Here is a 16,582-nt window from a genome sequence, read left to right as displayed (position 1 = left end):
TGTTATGAGGAGACAATTACCACATTTGTTTACTTCTTTTCCTTCTTCTTATGTTTTCAGTGTGAATCATGTATTTTTGCTAAACATTATCGAACACCTTATCCTTATCGTGGTAATAGATCTATCTACTGAACCTTTTTCTCTTGTTCATTCTGATGTTTAGGGGCCTTCTCCCACTACTTCCTTGTCTGGATTTCGTTACTTTGTTTCGTTTGTTGATAACCATTCTAAGTCTACTTGGATTGTTTTGTTGAAACAAAAAAGTGATGTTCATGATGCTTTCAAAATTTTTTATCAATTTATTAGTACTCAGTTTGGTACTTGAATTCAAATTGTTAGGTTTGATAAGGGGGTGAGTACATGAATGGGGGGCTTCAACAGTTCTTTACTGATAATGGCATCATCCATCAACTAGCATGTGTTGGCATCCCTCAACAAAATGGGGTAGGTGAAAGAAAAAACCGCCACTTGTTGGAAATCACTAGGAGTCTTCTCTTTGGTATGCATTTGCCTAAGACTTTTTGGTCAGATGCACTTCTTACTGCTGCCTTCCTTTTGACCGGATGCCATCTCCACTCCTTGACTCCAAATCTTCCTTGGCACTTCTTTCTCGTCAATCCTCAGTCTTCTCCTTGCCCCCAAAAGTGTTTGGTTGTGTTTGTTATGTTCATGTCAATAAATTAGACCGCACTAAGCTTGATTCCAAAGCCCTCAAGTGCATCTTCTTGGGCTACTTTGATTCAACAAAAGAGTATAAATGCTACCACCCTCCTTCTCGAAGGCAACTTCTCTCAAAAGATGTCACCTTCTTTGAGTATATTCCCTTCTTTTCTTCTCCTCAGCATCCTCTTCAGGGGGAGAGCATTACTAGAACTGAACAGGATGCGAATGTTGTTGATGTCACTCCTTTTTTATCTCCCTTGCTTACCTCCACTTCCCCCTTCCTATTTGATATTGGAAAATACAAAGAAGTGTATGTTGTTGATGTTAATGTTAATGTTGATGCTGATGTTGATGGTGTTGTTGATTATGGTGCTAGTGGTGGTGGTGATGCTAATAGGGAAAAGGAAAGCAGCCCTGCCAATAGCCCTCTTTGGATCCTCATCCTCAGTCTCACCCTCCCCAGTCAGGTATCACTTCTTCTCCTAAGTTAGATCTTCCCATTGCTATGAGAAAGGGGAAGAGAGCCTGTACTAATCCCATAGCCCAATTTGTCTCCTATGATTCTATATTTCCTACAGGTATTGCTTTCTCTACTGCCCTTACTTCTTCCTCCATTCCCAAAAATGTCACAAAGGCCTTATCCGATCCAAAATGGATGCAAGCAATATCTGAGGAAATGATGGCTCTAGAGAAGAATGGTACTTAGACTCCGGTTGATCTTCCTAGGGGGAGAATACCAGTTGGGTGCATATGGGTTTATACCATCAAATATAGATCAGCTGGTACAGTGGAAAGATATAAAGCTCGGCTGGTTACAAAAGGGTATAGTCAAGTGTATGTCATTGACTACCAAGAGACTTTTTGCCCCTATATCCAAGCATAACTCAATCAGGATTCTTCTCTCAGCGGCAGCTAATAAAGATTGGCCATTGTACCAATTAGATGTGAAGAATGCATTTCTTCATGGAGACTTAGAAGAAGAAGTGTAAATGCAGCCTCCACCTGGTTTTAAGTATCCCTCAATCGAAGGGAAAGTGTGCCTCAAGCAGTCTCCTAAGGCCTGGCTTGAGAGATTTAGATAAGCCATCTTAAAGAATGGGTATCATCAAAGTCAAGCTGAACACACCTTGTTTATCAGGAGAGGAAATGGTACGGTCACAACTCTCATTGTTTATGTTGATGCCATTATAGTAATTGGGAATGATGTCGCTGAGATAAATAGATTGAAGTCTTATCTGGCTAAACAGTTTGAGAACAAAGACCTTGGACTCTTCAGATATTTCTTAGGTATTGAAGAATCTAGATCAAGGAAAGGCATCGATATCTGCCAGAGGAAATTTGTTTTGGACCTTCTGGAAGAGACAGGAATGCTAGGGTGTAAACCAGCAACCTCCCCAATTGATCCGAATCATAAGCTTGGTGATGATTGTGGTGCTCCAATCATAGATGCAGGCAAGTATCAAAGATTAGTTGGGAAACTGATCTATCTCTCCTTGACTCGACCGGACATCACTTATGATGTTGGAGTAGTAAGTCAGTTAATGCATGCTCCCAGGAGGGGACATCTTGATGTGGTTTATCGCATCATTAGGTACTTGAAATCCTACCCAGGAAAGGGTCTTTTATTTGCTAGGCATGACCATTTGAAGATTGAAGGCTACACATATGCTGATTGGGTTGGTTCCGTCTCTAATAGGAGATCTACTTCTAGGTACTGCACTTTTGTAGATGGTAACCTTGTTACCTGGAGGAGCAAGAAACAATCAGTTGTAGCTAGATTCAGTACGGAGGCAGAGCTTAGAGCCATGGCTCATAGAGTGTGTGAACTTATATGGCTAAAGAGACTACTTCAAGATTTGAGTTTTGACACTGAAGGACCAATGAGACTTTATTGGGACAACAAAGCTGCTATAAGTATTGCTCACAATCCTATTCAACATGATCGAACCAAACATATTAAAGTTGATCGACACTTCATCAAAGGGAAGATGGATTCTTGTTGCATTTGTAGTCCTTTTGTGAAGACAGGTGATCAAGTAGCAGATATCTTACCAAGGGTCGCATTCCTGGTCTATTTAGTAGTTTATTGTGCAAGCTGGCAATGTATGACATTTATTCTCCAGCTTGAGGGGGAGTGTTGTTATTAGAATATTTATTGTATAAGGGTAGTTCTGTCACAGTCTTGTTATAAGACATGACTAAGTTGTATTTCTTCTTTCTTTTTCTTATTTCCCTTTACCTCCCTAGGGAGGTCTGTGTAATTTATAGAAGTTAATTAATAAAACTAATATGTGTGTTGAGAATCACTCAACATACATAATCGATTCTCTCGTTTCTCCTTTCTTCTCTTCTCTTCTTCTTCCTCACTCAGCTCTTGCTCTTGTTTTCTTCCTTGAGTTAACTCATTTATACATTCCAACTCTTGGATCCTTGGAAATGCAATTGAAGAATTGCGGATACAGCTTGGGATCATCCAACATGAATCCAAACTGAAACATGGGTTACAGAGAAATTTGCATGGTTGGAGTTGCAATCTTTTCTCTCTCAATAATCAGTAGCTTTAATGCACGAAAATGAGACATTTCAAATCTCCCTAAGGTCTTTAATTGTGGCATAAACTTCCCTTTCGAAGGTTAAAAAAGTGAGGGTGCAGCAGCTCCAACATTGAGGAAAGATTCTGCCGCCCGTTCTTGGTTGCAGAATCTGGTTTCACACACCGCAGAGTTTTTATGGCTGAAGATTATTTCCTACTAGGTCACTCTAGGTTGCTCTTCTAGTGGCCTGAACATCAAATTCAGAGACCATCTATATTGGTAGCAGTAACTCAACAAGTGGAGTCTATTCTACCATTTGCAAGGTCCAGTTCAGCACCTCACAGCTCCTCTGACCTGTGGTAATGGCATCCAACCCAAAAGCCCGAGCTTCAAGGTGGAAAGGCCCTTCCAAGGTCATAAGCCAAACTGCCGCACACTACCCGACCAATGTGGGACTAAACTCCCCTCCCATTCAAGGCCATGGAGCGCATCACTACATCAACTCCCCCCAGCTTTGGGCCACGAGCCCCCCACACAACCGGTGCATGGACAACCCGCTCTGATACCACTTAATGGCATCCAACCCAAAAGCCCGAGGTTCAAAGTGGAGAAGCCCTTACAAGATCATAAGCCATATTACCACACACTACCCGACTAATGTGGGACTAAAGTCCCCTCCCATTCTTGACCATGGAGCACATTCACTGCATCAACTCCCCCAGCTTTGGGCCACAGCCCCCCCACATGGACAGTGCATACACAACCCGCTTTGATACCACTTAATGGCGTCCAACCCAAAAGCCCGAGCTTTAGGGTGGAGAGGCCCTTCCAAGGTCATAAGCCAAACTGCCGCACACTACCCGACCGATGTGGGACTAAGCTCCCCTCCCATTCCTAACCATGGAGCGCATTCACTGCATCATGTGGGTTTGCAGCTTGTCAAGCCTTGCCGCCTTAGTGGTAAAAATCGTTATGTTAGCCTGCACTCAGTGATTTAATCATGAAATGTTGATGTTATTGGCTATTTTGTGATGTTTTTTGTGAGATTTTAGTATTTTACTAACCAAGGCTCATCCGCTCGTCAGAATCGAATGACATTTTTTATTTATTTATCTCCTTCCCGGTCGAAATGATCAATCCCGATCAAAAGTCTAGATCAGAGAGCTCTCGTTCTCTATTTGTTTGGGTAGGGATTGTTTGGAGGAATTCTTGGGACAGATGGAGGACCACCCGTTGCCATAATTGATCGTATTCGGGATGGAAGTTGTATTATGGAAATGAATCCACTGGTGGGGAGGCTGCTAAAAACTGAGAATTTCCTTGGTACTTCCTGATGAACCCAAAATCACCCTAACCAATCAGGGACTGCCACATGTCCTAACCCAAGAAAGAGGACCAGCTCAGGACCAGAACCAAGCAAGCAAACCCAGGAGAGAGTCGACCCAAGCCGGGCCCGGGCGTGGACCGCATGACCCCGGGTGCGGACCGCCCCGGGCGAGGACCGTCCCCGGTCGCGGACTATCTAGGCGCGGACTATGGGGCGCGGACTGCCCTGGGCACGGAACAATCTGGGAGCGGACTGCCTTGGGTGCAGACCAGGCATGGATGAAGACCTCGAGCACGTCATCCCCGGGCACAGTCTCCCTCGAACACGGCAGCAACCACCGCCATCAACGAGACACAAAGCGCATCACCAAGGACTCTAGGCCACCGCCTATCAAGTCACGTAGTCTGAATGGACTCATGCACCAGGAACCTCATCTACCACGTAGATAGGTCTATCCATCAAGGATACCAAGTCTATCAAGGACACTGCGTCTCTCAGGAAGACGACTACCAAGTCTACCATGACACTACGTCTCTCAGGAAGACGACTACCAAGTCTATCATGACACTACGTCTCTCAGGAAGACGATTGCCAAGTCTATCGTGACACCACGTTTCACGGGAAGACAACCAGTCAAGGATGAGCCCTGCTACTTAGGGACTCTATCACCTACGACGGACACTCTACACCAACTGGGACTCTCCACACCGCCATGCTCTACTATAAAAGGCAAGGTACTCAGCCCCATCAAGGGACATCTAAACTCATCTTGAATACTACTATTCACTCATCTGTTTGCTCAGAGAGATCTAACTTAGGCATCGGAGAGTCCTAGGCCGGAATCACACCGGTTCTCCTTTGTCACCCAGGGTCTTTTGCAGGTTACAACACTCGAAGGACCGCGGAACGATTTCTTGACGCAACACTTCCCATGCCGCCTTCCAACAAATGCTATTGGCTTTAATCCCACTGATGCGGGAATACAACAGACTTGCTCATGCTGGAACAAGACGACTTCTTCTTCTTTCTTTGTAGTTCTTCTGGTTTATTAGATTTAATATTGTTAGTTGTTACATGGTATCAGAGCTCTAATAAACCAGCAGTTGATCCTCTTCAAATACTGGTTTGACTGGTTCTTCAAGTTCAGCCTTCGGTTTCTGGCTGCAGCAGCCTATTCTGCCTATCTGCTAACTATTGCCCTAGTTCATGAAGATACAAAGCTAAAAAAGGGCCCTTCAACCATCTACTGCTGCTTATGAAGATATATAGTTGATAATTTCAAGTTCTATGCCTATATCAGTTGCGGTTTTCAGTTCTGGAATTTTTCTCAAGCTATCGAGATTTGATGGTGCTTATTATTCAGCCACCTGATGATAGTGATTTTTTGAAGATTGAAGACATAAAGGAGCACTCGACCAAAGTCTAGCCTCTTTTACCGGTCTGATTTTCTGAAATCAAATTTCTCCCATCTTCCTGCGGTACACTGTTTTTGGGTCAGAATTCAGACCAATTGATTCTTCAATTCTTTCTGATCCTTGCACCTGATCAGGCTAAGATTTTGGGATATCAGCACCCTCTTCCAGAGGCCAACTTGACTGCAATTTCAGGTTCATATGACCTGTTGATCTCTGGTAATATATAATCACCATAAATCTGGTTTCTTAAGTTGCAAAATTGATTTTCTGTTGCTGCCAGCTACTATTTCTTTTCCAGAATTGATTGGTTACTACCTAATACTGCCTGAGTGTACCTTGGGGCTTGATTTTCTGGACTGAAGTTCACTACTGAGTTCTGGATTTTTTTCGTGGCTACTGCTTTACTGATTGATTGGTCTGCATGATGGCTGACCCTAAAGGCCTAAAAAACTAGTGGATGGTATTCATATTCAGATTACAAACATTAAACTCAATGGGGTTTCTAATAACATGTTGTGGGCCCAAGCTGTTCAAGCTTATATTCATGCCAAGGGTAAGATGAAATAACTTACTGATGACCCTCCATCTATTGATCCTAAAGACCAAGCTTCCCTTAATGCATATGAGGATTGATGCACGAGAATTAAACATTAAAAATATGGTTATGGAACAGTATCGATCCTATTATTGTATCTAATGTCATGTTTCACACCACTGCTAAGGGAGTTCGGGTTGATCTACGTGAATATTTCTCTCAAGAGAAGAATATCTCTCTGATATATGAGCTTTATGAAAAGATGTTCTATTTTACACAGGGAGACAAGTCACTTAATGAGTACTACAACAGCTATAAGGGTAATATTGAAGAACTACAGATGCATCAACCTCTTACTACCAACCTGGAGCAATTAAAGATACAGAAGGCTGAATTTCATGTAGTTGAGTTTTTGTCTGGCCTACCACCTAGACTACAAATCTGTTAAAAGTCACTTACAGGAGAAAAGGAACCTTCACTCAATGAAACCTTTTCTTGGCTGCAGAAGATGGAGACTCCCTTAAAGGGTACTTATCCTTCTTCTCTGAAAGAAGGTTCTGCATTTATTGCTAACCGAGGGCGTGGATCCTCTACTACAAGAGGTCGTGGGCATTTAATAGGCCGCAGTCGTGATTCAGGTGCACACAGAACAGGTGGGCAGTATATTGACAAATCTTCATGTCAGTGTTCTTTTTGTGACAAGCCCAACCATACTATTGATACATGTTGAGCCAAACACGGACTACCAGACTAGGCTAATGAGTTGGCTAACACGGCCATCATTGAGAGTTGTACAGAGAGAGTGTCTTCTGGTGACACCGCTTTTGCATCTGCATCTAGGGTTTCCTCCACTGTTTCTGTGCCTCGGGATGATTATACTTAGATCCTCAAGCATCTCCAACAGCTTGAGACTATTGCATCCACTTCTACAACCACTTTAGCCCACACAGGTACCTCAGCTTTTTTCTATCCACTATAACTGCCACTCTGTGGATTATTGATTATGGTGCTTCTACCCATATGACTGGTAAGTCGGAATTATTTTCTTTTTTTATCCAAACTTTACCTCTTCACCTATAATCCTTGCCACTGGTTCCTCCACCAATGTCACTGGTCATGGTACAGTATTACCTACTTCATTTAAGACATTGCTTTTAGGACCTTCAGACAAGGGGGACAATTGGTGGAGGGTTTGAGCAGGCTGGACTATACTACCTGAATGGCACTGGACCTTGTACCACTGATGCTACAACTACTAGTGGACCTTTACCATTTCAATGCCATGTTCATCTGGGACATCTATCTTTATCCAAGCTTCAGCACATGGTTCCAAGTTGCAAGTCCGTCTCTCGTCTTGAGTGTGAAGCCTGTGAACTGGGGAAACATCACTGGTCGTCTTTTCCTCTTCGTAGTATCTCTAGGTGGTGAATCCCAACCGTAGGCAATAGGTGCTGAAGCCTTGGTCATATTCCTTTCTCCTCTTCTTCTTCTCTTCCACTTTATCTTCTTTCCTTCTTTTTCTTCATTATTCTGTGGAAATTCCAGCAACCATATACTGTCAACAGCGGCCTGTAATGGTGATTTCTAACTTCTATCTCATCTTCTATTCTTAGTCATATTATTGATTTTGCTTCTCATCTAATAGACTGCAGGATTTCATCAAGTATACCTCAATAATATTTTGTTCTACCCATTTTGTGCAACAGAACTTCAGACATGCATTCCTCTCTAACCCATGATCGGATGATCTTCAATTTTTAGAATGTTGTTCTACTCCCTCCCCTCTACATTCGATTCAAGTTTGGTGCTCATCCAACCAGGACACTTGTGAGTTCTGGTTGTTTTTCTTTTGAGTTTCTAATTCTGGATTTTTAGTTTCTATTTTCTGTCCTTGCTTGTTTCTCCCAATCTAGCAGTCATTTTTTTTTGATATTTTAACCACAGTCACACAATTATGGCCTTGATTCTATATTAATTTCATCTCTAGCAGATGTAGTGTTTGTTAGTTCCAACTCCATTTAGTTTTTCCCCCTATTTCTCAGTTTTCTGGTTCACTGTGATTCTGGTTTATCATAGGTTTGCTAGTGTTTGCTTTGCTTCAACCTAACCTACCTCATCAGATGAGGTGCTGATCATGATGATGACCATAGTTCAAAATCCCGTTTCTTTTTTGTCGAAATTTTGAATATTTCGAGTATTTCAGTCGAGTCGAAACGAAATGCAGCATTGAATTGAAAAAATGCAATATTTCGGAAATTTCGGTCACCTCGTTTTGGAAATTTTGAAAATCTCGGTAATTTCGGTCTAAAAAATGTACTGTTTCATCGAAATATCAGTTATTTCGGTCATTTCGTTTCGGTCACTTCGGCATTTTACACCCACAAATGGCCAAGCAAAACTCAGAAAAAATACAATATTTCGACGGTATCTCGGAAATTTCAGTCCGGCCGAAATGGCCTTCCAAACCGAGATTTAATACTATGGCGATGACAAGGATCGCCACAACCGTGAACACTGGCAAAACCATAGTTGCCATTGCGCCTAGGCGACACAAGGCGTTGCAGGACTGCCTAAGCGCTTAGGTGACAAGGCACCCTAGTTCTTCTTTAATATATCCAGTATAGCAATGATATAATTATGCTTACATGCTACATCAAGCATCAATATAAAAGTCATATCAATGCAATATGATATAATTATGCTAAAGAAGCATAATTTAACATCCCATTAAAGCTACAGATTCATGAATAAATTCACAACCCAACAAAGCAACAATATTACAGCAGTAGCAAACTCAATCAATATATGCTAACTAATAGTTTCTTAAGTTGAATTCAAGAATCAAAAGGGTAATCAAGATCTTGACCCGCACTCTTAAGTCTTAACATATTTTATAAATACTAAACCGTAAAGTAAAGATGAGACTTTAAAGTAAAACTAATGAGACTGAGAGAATGCAAATCGCAAAACAACAAATATCCACTGTTACAAATCCTGAGAAGAAACAATAGAAGAAGAAGAGATGGGGAAGAAAAGAAGAGAACTCGATGCTCTGAGTTCCTCTCCCACAGTTTGTATTTATAATAATAACCAATTACATCAAAATAGGAAACTCATTCCTTGTCAACCAAGAAACTAACCCTAATAAGGAAACTAACATAAAACGGTGGAAACAAACTAAGAAACCAAGATAGGGTCAATCCCCCTATTCATGGTGAATTACTCAAACTACCCTTGTACTACTACGGCACAAGAGCCCATTCTCAACACTCCCCCTCAAGCTGGAGTACACATATAGCAAAAAAAAATCTCCTTCTTGAAACAAAAGCACAAGGTAACAATTGTAGCACCACCCAGCAGCCCATTACCAACTCAAGCACAATGGCCACCAATCAACAACAGTAAGTACAAGAAACCATGTCGAATAGAACCAAACAACAACAAGCAATAATAAGCGACAGAGAACCCCAACCGCGATCAAAAGATCACATAACAGCAACAGCAACATCACAAAATCTTCCCAAGGAAGACAGGTAGTAGATAGGTATCTTCTCAAAGAAGACAAGTAAAAGTACGACTTCAACAGCTACATCACAAGAAGAATCTCGCAACTCGCTCAAAGGCACCATTTTACAAAAGGCTACTGTCTCAGAGGTACTACTGCGATACTTGTACATCAGCTCGGTGCTTGTAAATGCGGACCCAAATCATAAAGACAGCATCTGGTTGCTGACCGACTAATCAAAGACAGCATATGGTTGCTGACCGACCACACAAAGACAGCATATGGTTGCTTACGAACCACTCGGCATAAGGCAGCCATGGACCAAGTAGATAAAAGTTGTACTGTTGCTGAAGCAAACACATAATCTCGTAATGTTGTTGTGGATACGAGCAGATGACACGTATAGATAAAAATAATCTTCAAGAATGTGTGACTGAAGTAAATAAGTCTTCAATCATGTAGAAACATCATGCTGATGGCTAGATAAATCAGACAAATTTCCAAATAATTCTTGAGCAACGCAATAACCACAAGCACCAATAATCACCAAGATAATCTCCAATCTCCCCCTCACGTGTAGCATTACACGTGGACATATAAGGTAAAGCCAATGGGAGACAACCAGAGTGTGCCAACAATGTCAATCTTTAAAAAAAAATTGGAACTCCAAATTGATATGACCGGGTCCACCATTTAATTTGTAAGTCCAATGGCAAATTTGCAATTAATCCATCAATCCCAACGCAATTCTAGACTTAAACCCAATTATTGATCCACCCAACATAGGTAAAACATAAGTACAAGGAAGTAGTGGCAATAAGGTAATTAACCAGAATTTTCAAGTGGCTCTTGGGTAGATAATTTAGATAAAATTAATTACAAATACCACCCAAGGCAAAAGGGTAATGTTGGAATGAGCAGTAAAATAAGGACAAAGGTAGATAAGAAAAGATGATAAGGGCATAAAAGGGAACTTAATGAATAAAATAAAACGCTAGGAATAAAGTAGAGTAACCAAAAAGGAAACCAACTCATAAAAGGAAACCCACTTTGAGATATTGGATGTCTTCCTCACGCAACCAGCCAAAACAATATAACGCTGTCTTCAACAGTTCAACCTCACGATGGGAGAAAGGATGGGTAATTCTGGAGAGTTGAGGATTAAAATATTCACAATATAACGCTGTCTTCGACCTCACACGATGGGAGAAGAATGCAGTCCAGCGGTAACCCATGTCGACCCCAATTGAAAGAACTCCTTCAAAACAAATCTTATTTGGACTGAAATTCAGGGATGAGTTCGTAACTCAGGACCCTTATACCCACACCAACAAGAAGCTTGATTCTCCAATATGAAAAATGAGTAAACAGTTATGAAAACAGACCTGGCGGTAGAAGCAAGGCCAAATTGAAACTTCTAACCCCCAACAGATTCGAAGAATCTAAATCAATAGATGGTAGCTATGGCCTTAGAACAGCAGCATCGGAAGAGAATCGCAACTGAACAAATCGCAAATCTCAAACATCAGAAAATCAGAGGCGGAAATCAAACAGAAGGGGTTTCAATAACAGAAAAGCTCCAACAGAGACGGAAACCTTGTATTCAACCTCTGGACTCAACGAAACACCAGACCACAACAAATCAACAGAGATTAATAGCAGTCGAGGTATAAAAGCAAATCAGAGGGGTAGGGAGACCACATCTCTCAAATAGGGGCAGCATACGATCAACAAAAGCCCTCTTTCGATCACCAAACCTTGCAACACTTCCTTCGATCATCAGTAGTTTAAGAAACAAAACACCAGTAGCAGTTGTCTTCATTACCCGATGATGTAGCAAATTAGCAACATCAGCGATAGATAAAAGGAACACTTTGCAGCATCAAAATCTTAACACTTCAATCATCAGCATACAAAACCATAATGGAGACCTTTAAATGACTCTCGAACCGGCAACGTTTTGAACCCAGATCGATTCAAACCATCAGTTCTGATACCATGTTACAAATCCTGAGAAGAAAAGGAAAAACCAGAGAAGAAACAACAGAAGAAGAAGAGATGGGGAAGAAAAGAAGAGAACTCGATGCTCTGAGTTCCTCTCCCACAGTTTGTATTTATAATAATAACCAATTACATCAAAGTAGGAAACTCATTCCTTATCAACCAAGAAACTAAAAATAATAAGAAACTAACCCTAACAGGGAAACTAACATAAAATGGTGGAAACAAACTAAGAAACCAAGATAGGGACAATCCCCCTATTCATGGTAAATTAGCCAAACTATCCTTGTACCATCACGGCACAAGGGCCCATTCTCAACATCCACTATATCCCAAAGAGTTCAGCACTGTGAAGAACGCAAATGGTTAACACAGTCCTGTTATACCAAATCTACAGCCCAACTATGAGTGGATCTGTACTGTGCATTTGGTGGGCCTTCTTTAAAAGGGAATCACCAACAATTTTCCATTTGGGATAATCCTAAATTTCCTCAACCTGTTGACCATTAACACGGCTAACTAGTAAGAATTATAGGCTATCGCACCCCAAAAGATGGCACCAAATGCACACTCATGCACTGACACATTTTTTTAATATATTATGCACTGATACAATGTTAAACCTCACATAAAGTTTACTTTCATGGCACAACCTACGTAATCTCAAATGCAGAATCTTTCTCTTTGAGTAAGCAAAAGATCACATAAATGTTCTTTATCCAACCCCCCCCCCCCCCCGAAAAAAAAAATCTTCTAATGAACACAGCATGTGGTTCGGGATTATTCTTGGATTTTCACAGCTTAAGTCAGAAAAGCACACCTGATGGACATCTCCAATAAAATGTGACAAGAACATCAGTGCCTCTGTCAAATTATCTGCATTGAACAGAGAAATATTTCTGCTTAATAAATACCAGACACTGTATGTTATGCAAAAACTCAGGCAACTGCAAGTGAAAGCACCAAAACTTAAAAAAAAAAACTATGAACTGTCATTACATTTCGATTTTAAAATAGGATCTTGATAAGTTGTTAACTGCTCTGAATAGTTGTAAATTGCTCCAGTGACACACCTATCTTTTCGTCTCGAGGAGTCATGACAGTCCCCTGCATTAAAAGAAAAATTACATGTATAACAATTAGAATAAAGGCGGCATTGCTAAGAGTTGAATTATGGAAGAATTATTTGGTTTGTCTACAATGACAGAGACCTTACAATTATGGGATGTTAGAAAAGGATGAGTCACAATCCTAATCCTGACATGTGGAACATGTGCACATTGTATCTAGACACATTCATTGAATCTAGACACTTTAACACTAAGAGATGAAAGTCCTATAAGGAGGGAAGAGCAACCACCACAAGAATGCAAAAAAAATGGTACAAAATTAATATGCATCATGTCAATCAGATCTCATAGCATGCAATAGCAAAAAAGGAAGAAGGGTAGAAATGCTACGTGCAAACCCAAGCTAAGCAAAAATGATTTTGGACCATCTATTTCATAAACTTGGAACCTAAAAGAATATTAAAAAAAATAGTGATTTGCAAGTTTGATAACTGGAAACAAGCATTGATAATTCAGTAGAAAGAATACAAACAGCACGACTCCATAAGAAAATATAGCACTGAAAATATTCAAGGATATATTCATATTTACAATGATATATTCCATTTTTCATACAGATGGGACTAATCTCCTCAACCTAGGGGTCTTGTGCATCTATAGAATGGTTAACAGTTGATCAGATAATATAGTGCAAACCAAGCTTCATAAGGACAGCATGCATGGTGGTTCAAGCCACAAATTTCTCTTGGAACTGTGCAGTTCATTGAAGTTATCTCATAAAAACATCATCTTATGAAAATAAAAAGTCATAATGGAACAAATAAACTAGCCAAGACAAGAGATATGAAAAACTTACTGCAGTATTCATAGTTACACATGAAATCTGGTGTGTCTATATAGTGCAAAGGCCCACTCCAGTGATAGTGGAAGCGAATCTCATCAGCCCAGGAGCAAACAGCAGCAAGCTCACCTTCCGCGTATTCTGGGAGCAGAACTTTCACGGCAGCAGCAGCTTCTTGATTAATAAGTCCCTGAAGACTTGCAACAAGCTTCATATTAGATTTCTTAGGCGGATTCAAATCACAGTGGAGAATTGGAAGGATGAGGATATTATGCCCTCACAATTTAAGTATTATGACTCGATTCAGTAAGACCTATGACAATGCATTCATAACTGATGATCTCTTTCCTCACCAATTCAACCCAAATAATTTTATTGGCCTTCCACTTGTCTCTTTAACATCTTCAACTTGCAAAATATCACTCCCCAGCAGCGCATCCATTTCTTTACGTAAATCGTGATCAAACCATATAAATTAACTTTCTTCAGATTGTCACTTAGTGACTTACTTCTACGATTCATTGAAGCCTCGGCGCAATGGTAAGGTTGCTCCATTGCAAGTTAGTGGTCAGGGATTCTAGTCGGGAAACAGCCTCTCCATGAAGCGGGGGTAAGCGTATGTATGACCCTCCCCAAACCCCGCAGTGATGGGAGCCTTGTGCACTGAGTACGCCCTTTTTTAGGCATTTTATAAGCTGAAAGTTGTATCAGAAGACCCTAATATAATACACATGTATGTCTAGTACAGTTTCCAGAATATTATTGCATATTTTTCAAAAGAAATGACTTGTTCGGAATTGTAATTCACAATCCTATACTTAATAGTTACAGGTCAAAGATTCAATTTCAATGTTTATACAAAGTTTTTCAAAGAGAAATTTGAACTAAACAAGCAAATAGAGGAAGGGAAATGGCTATTCTCCCATTGCAATATCTTTGCTATGTTACAAAACTTCTTTATAAAGTTCAAAATTTTGACCTTCACTTTTAGTTTATATTGATAGACATCAACAAAAGAATACATTTCTATTTGTATTTTTCCCTTTCCAGGTCAAAGATTATAAGATATCACTGATTCCAAGACTTGCTAGGAGAACTTTTTTTTTCTAACATGGATACCTCTTTGCTATATATTTTCTTTTTCTTTTTCATTTATTAGATATGAAGCCCATCTAAACTTGGAGCATATAGATACTGAGGTTATGTATACGCACTGGATGACTCCTGTAGTACCTTTGCAGTAGCTATATAGTATGATTGACTTGTTGAAAATGATTGCTTTCTGTAATGGAAACTATCTGCAAAGATATTAAAGAGGTAAACCGTAACCCCATATAGGAAATATTCAAAAGGTTCAAAGCACTGATCCATTGACAAATATTTAGAGTGGAAGAAAAAATGACGAATTTAAGGAAATCTGACTCTGATTTCTTAGAAGGCATCAATTTTTTTTTTTTTTTTTTCTTTTTGGGTGAATAAAAAATTCATTACCAAAGGGAAGAAAGGGAGGGGGAGAGAACACAGATTATAGAAAAGAAAATTACAAGACCTTGCCTTTATAGAGGAGGCAAGGGAGTGAAAACGAGAAGGGGGGAGCATAGTTGTCAAGGTGTCGCATCGCCTAGGCGTCCAGGCTGTCACAGCCCGCCTAATTATGGCCCAAGGCTAAGACTTGCAAGGCCCATTGACATGGACCTTGGGCCAAGGAAGAACCAAGGTCTAGAACTCTCCATACTGGAAGAGGCTAGACTCATTCTAGAAGTATTGAAGAACCTCTAGAAGCTAGGAAAGATCTAGCAAGCTTCTAGAGCATTCTTAGGATTATTCTAGACTCTATTCTAGACGGTTCTCCACCGTTGGATGGAGGACACATGTAAATATCATAGCCATTCATTATAGGCTTGGTTGCCTATAAATAGAGGTGGCCTCATTTGGCCAAGGGATCAGGCAAGCAAGCTATCAAGTCTTGTACTAAAAGCTTTCAAGTAATTCAAGTGCATTCTTTCAAAGTCTCTCTAGTGTTCTCTAAGTTCTCTTCCCAAGTCCCTTGCTAGAGTTGGTGAAAGGCTGACTTAGTGCTAGAGTGAGTGCTAAGTGCCGGCGCGGTTGCTTAGTAAGGTCTAAGGCCGTGACAAGGCGCCTTAGTCGCCTAGACTGGCGCCTTGAACGCCTTGGCCGTCTATTTGGTACCATCTTGCTTTTGGACCCTCTCCAACGCCATGGGTCGTCTAGGCGTCGTGACAACTATGAGGAGGAGAACCCCAAACAACCACAACAAACTAAAATAAGGGAGGTGGCGCACCGGTAGGAGGCCAAAGCAGGCAAAGACCAAACCACATGATGCAGATTCATCATTGAAATGGGATTATTTCTTTAGAAATAATCTAGGGTTGGGATATGTATATATGTTGGGCCTTTGATCCCAAGGGTTTTTTATGTAATAGGCCACTTTATGGGCCTAAAGTTGGGGTACATGAGTCGCATACGGGATTAGCCCTATACTTAGTTTATTTTCATGTTTTTAATGTTTTAAATTGAATCGGTCCTAAGCTGGTTTGAACTAGTGGTTCAATTTAAGTGATTTTATTAGTTTTTCTTTTGGTTGTTTAGTTGGGCTGGATTAGGACTCTATTTTGAGTCTATTTCAGTTTCCTAGTCAGTTTAAGTTAGCTAATAGGTTAAGGATTGGGT

General features: G+C 40.6%; 1 protein-coding gene across 2 annotated transcripts in view; it reads right to left on the bottom strand.

Moving 5' to 3' along the window:
• The window catches only part of LOC122646120 (endonuclease 4-like), a 55,204-nt gene that overhangs the window by 28,772 nt on the left and 9,850 nt on the right, over positions 1–16,582 (bottom strand). For both annotated transcript variants that reach the window (XR_006330776.1, XM_043839938.1), the window contains exons 2-4: positions 13,907–14,081; positions 12,980–13,087; positions 12,801–12,856 (exon numbers count right to left, since the gene is read on the bottom strand). Coding sequence is in view for 1 of the 2 variants with exons in the window: in XM_043839938.1 (XP_043695873.1) it covers positions 12,801–12,856; positions 12,980–13,087; positions 13,907–14,081 (339 nt within the window). In the remaining variant the exon portion in view is untranslated. The remainder of the gene's footprint in view (positions 1–12,800; positions 12,857–12,979; positions 13,088–13,906; positions 14,082–16,582) is intronic.

This window comes from Telopea speciosissima, chromosome 1 (genome assembly GCF_018873765.1).
Source record: "Telopea speciosissima isolate NSW1024214 ecotype Mountain lineage chromosome 1, Tspe_v1, whole genome shotgun sequence".
Taxonomy (NCBI): domain Eukaryota; kingdom Viridiplantae; phylum Streptophyta; class Magnoliopsida; order Proteales; family Proteaceae; genus Telopea; species Telopea speciosissima.
Note: the sequence above shows the minus strand (reverse complement) of the source record. Positions and strands in the feature narration are given on the sequence as shown.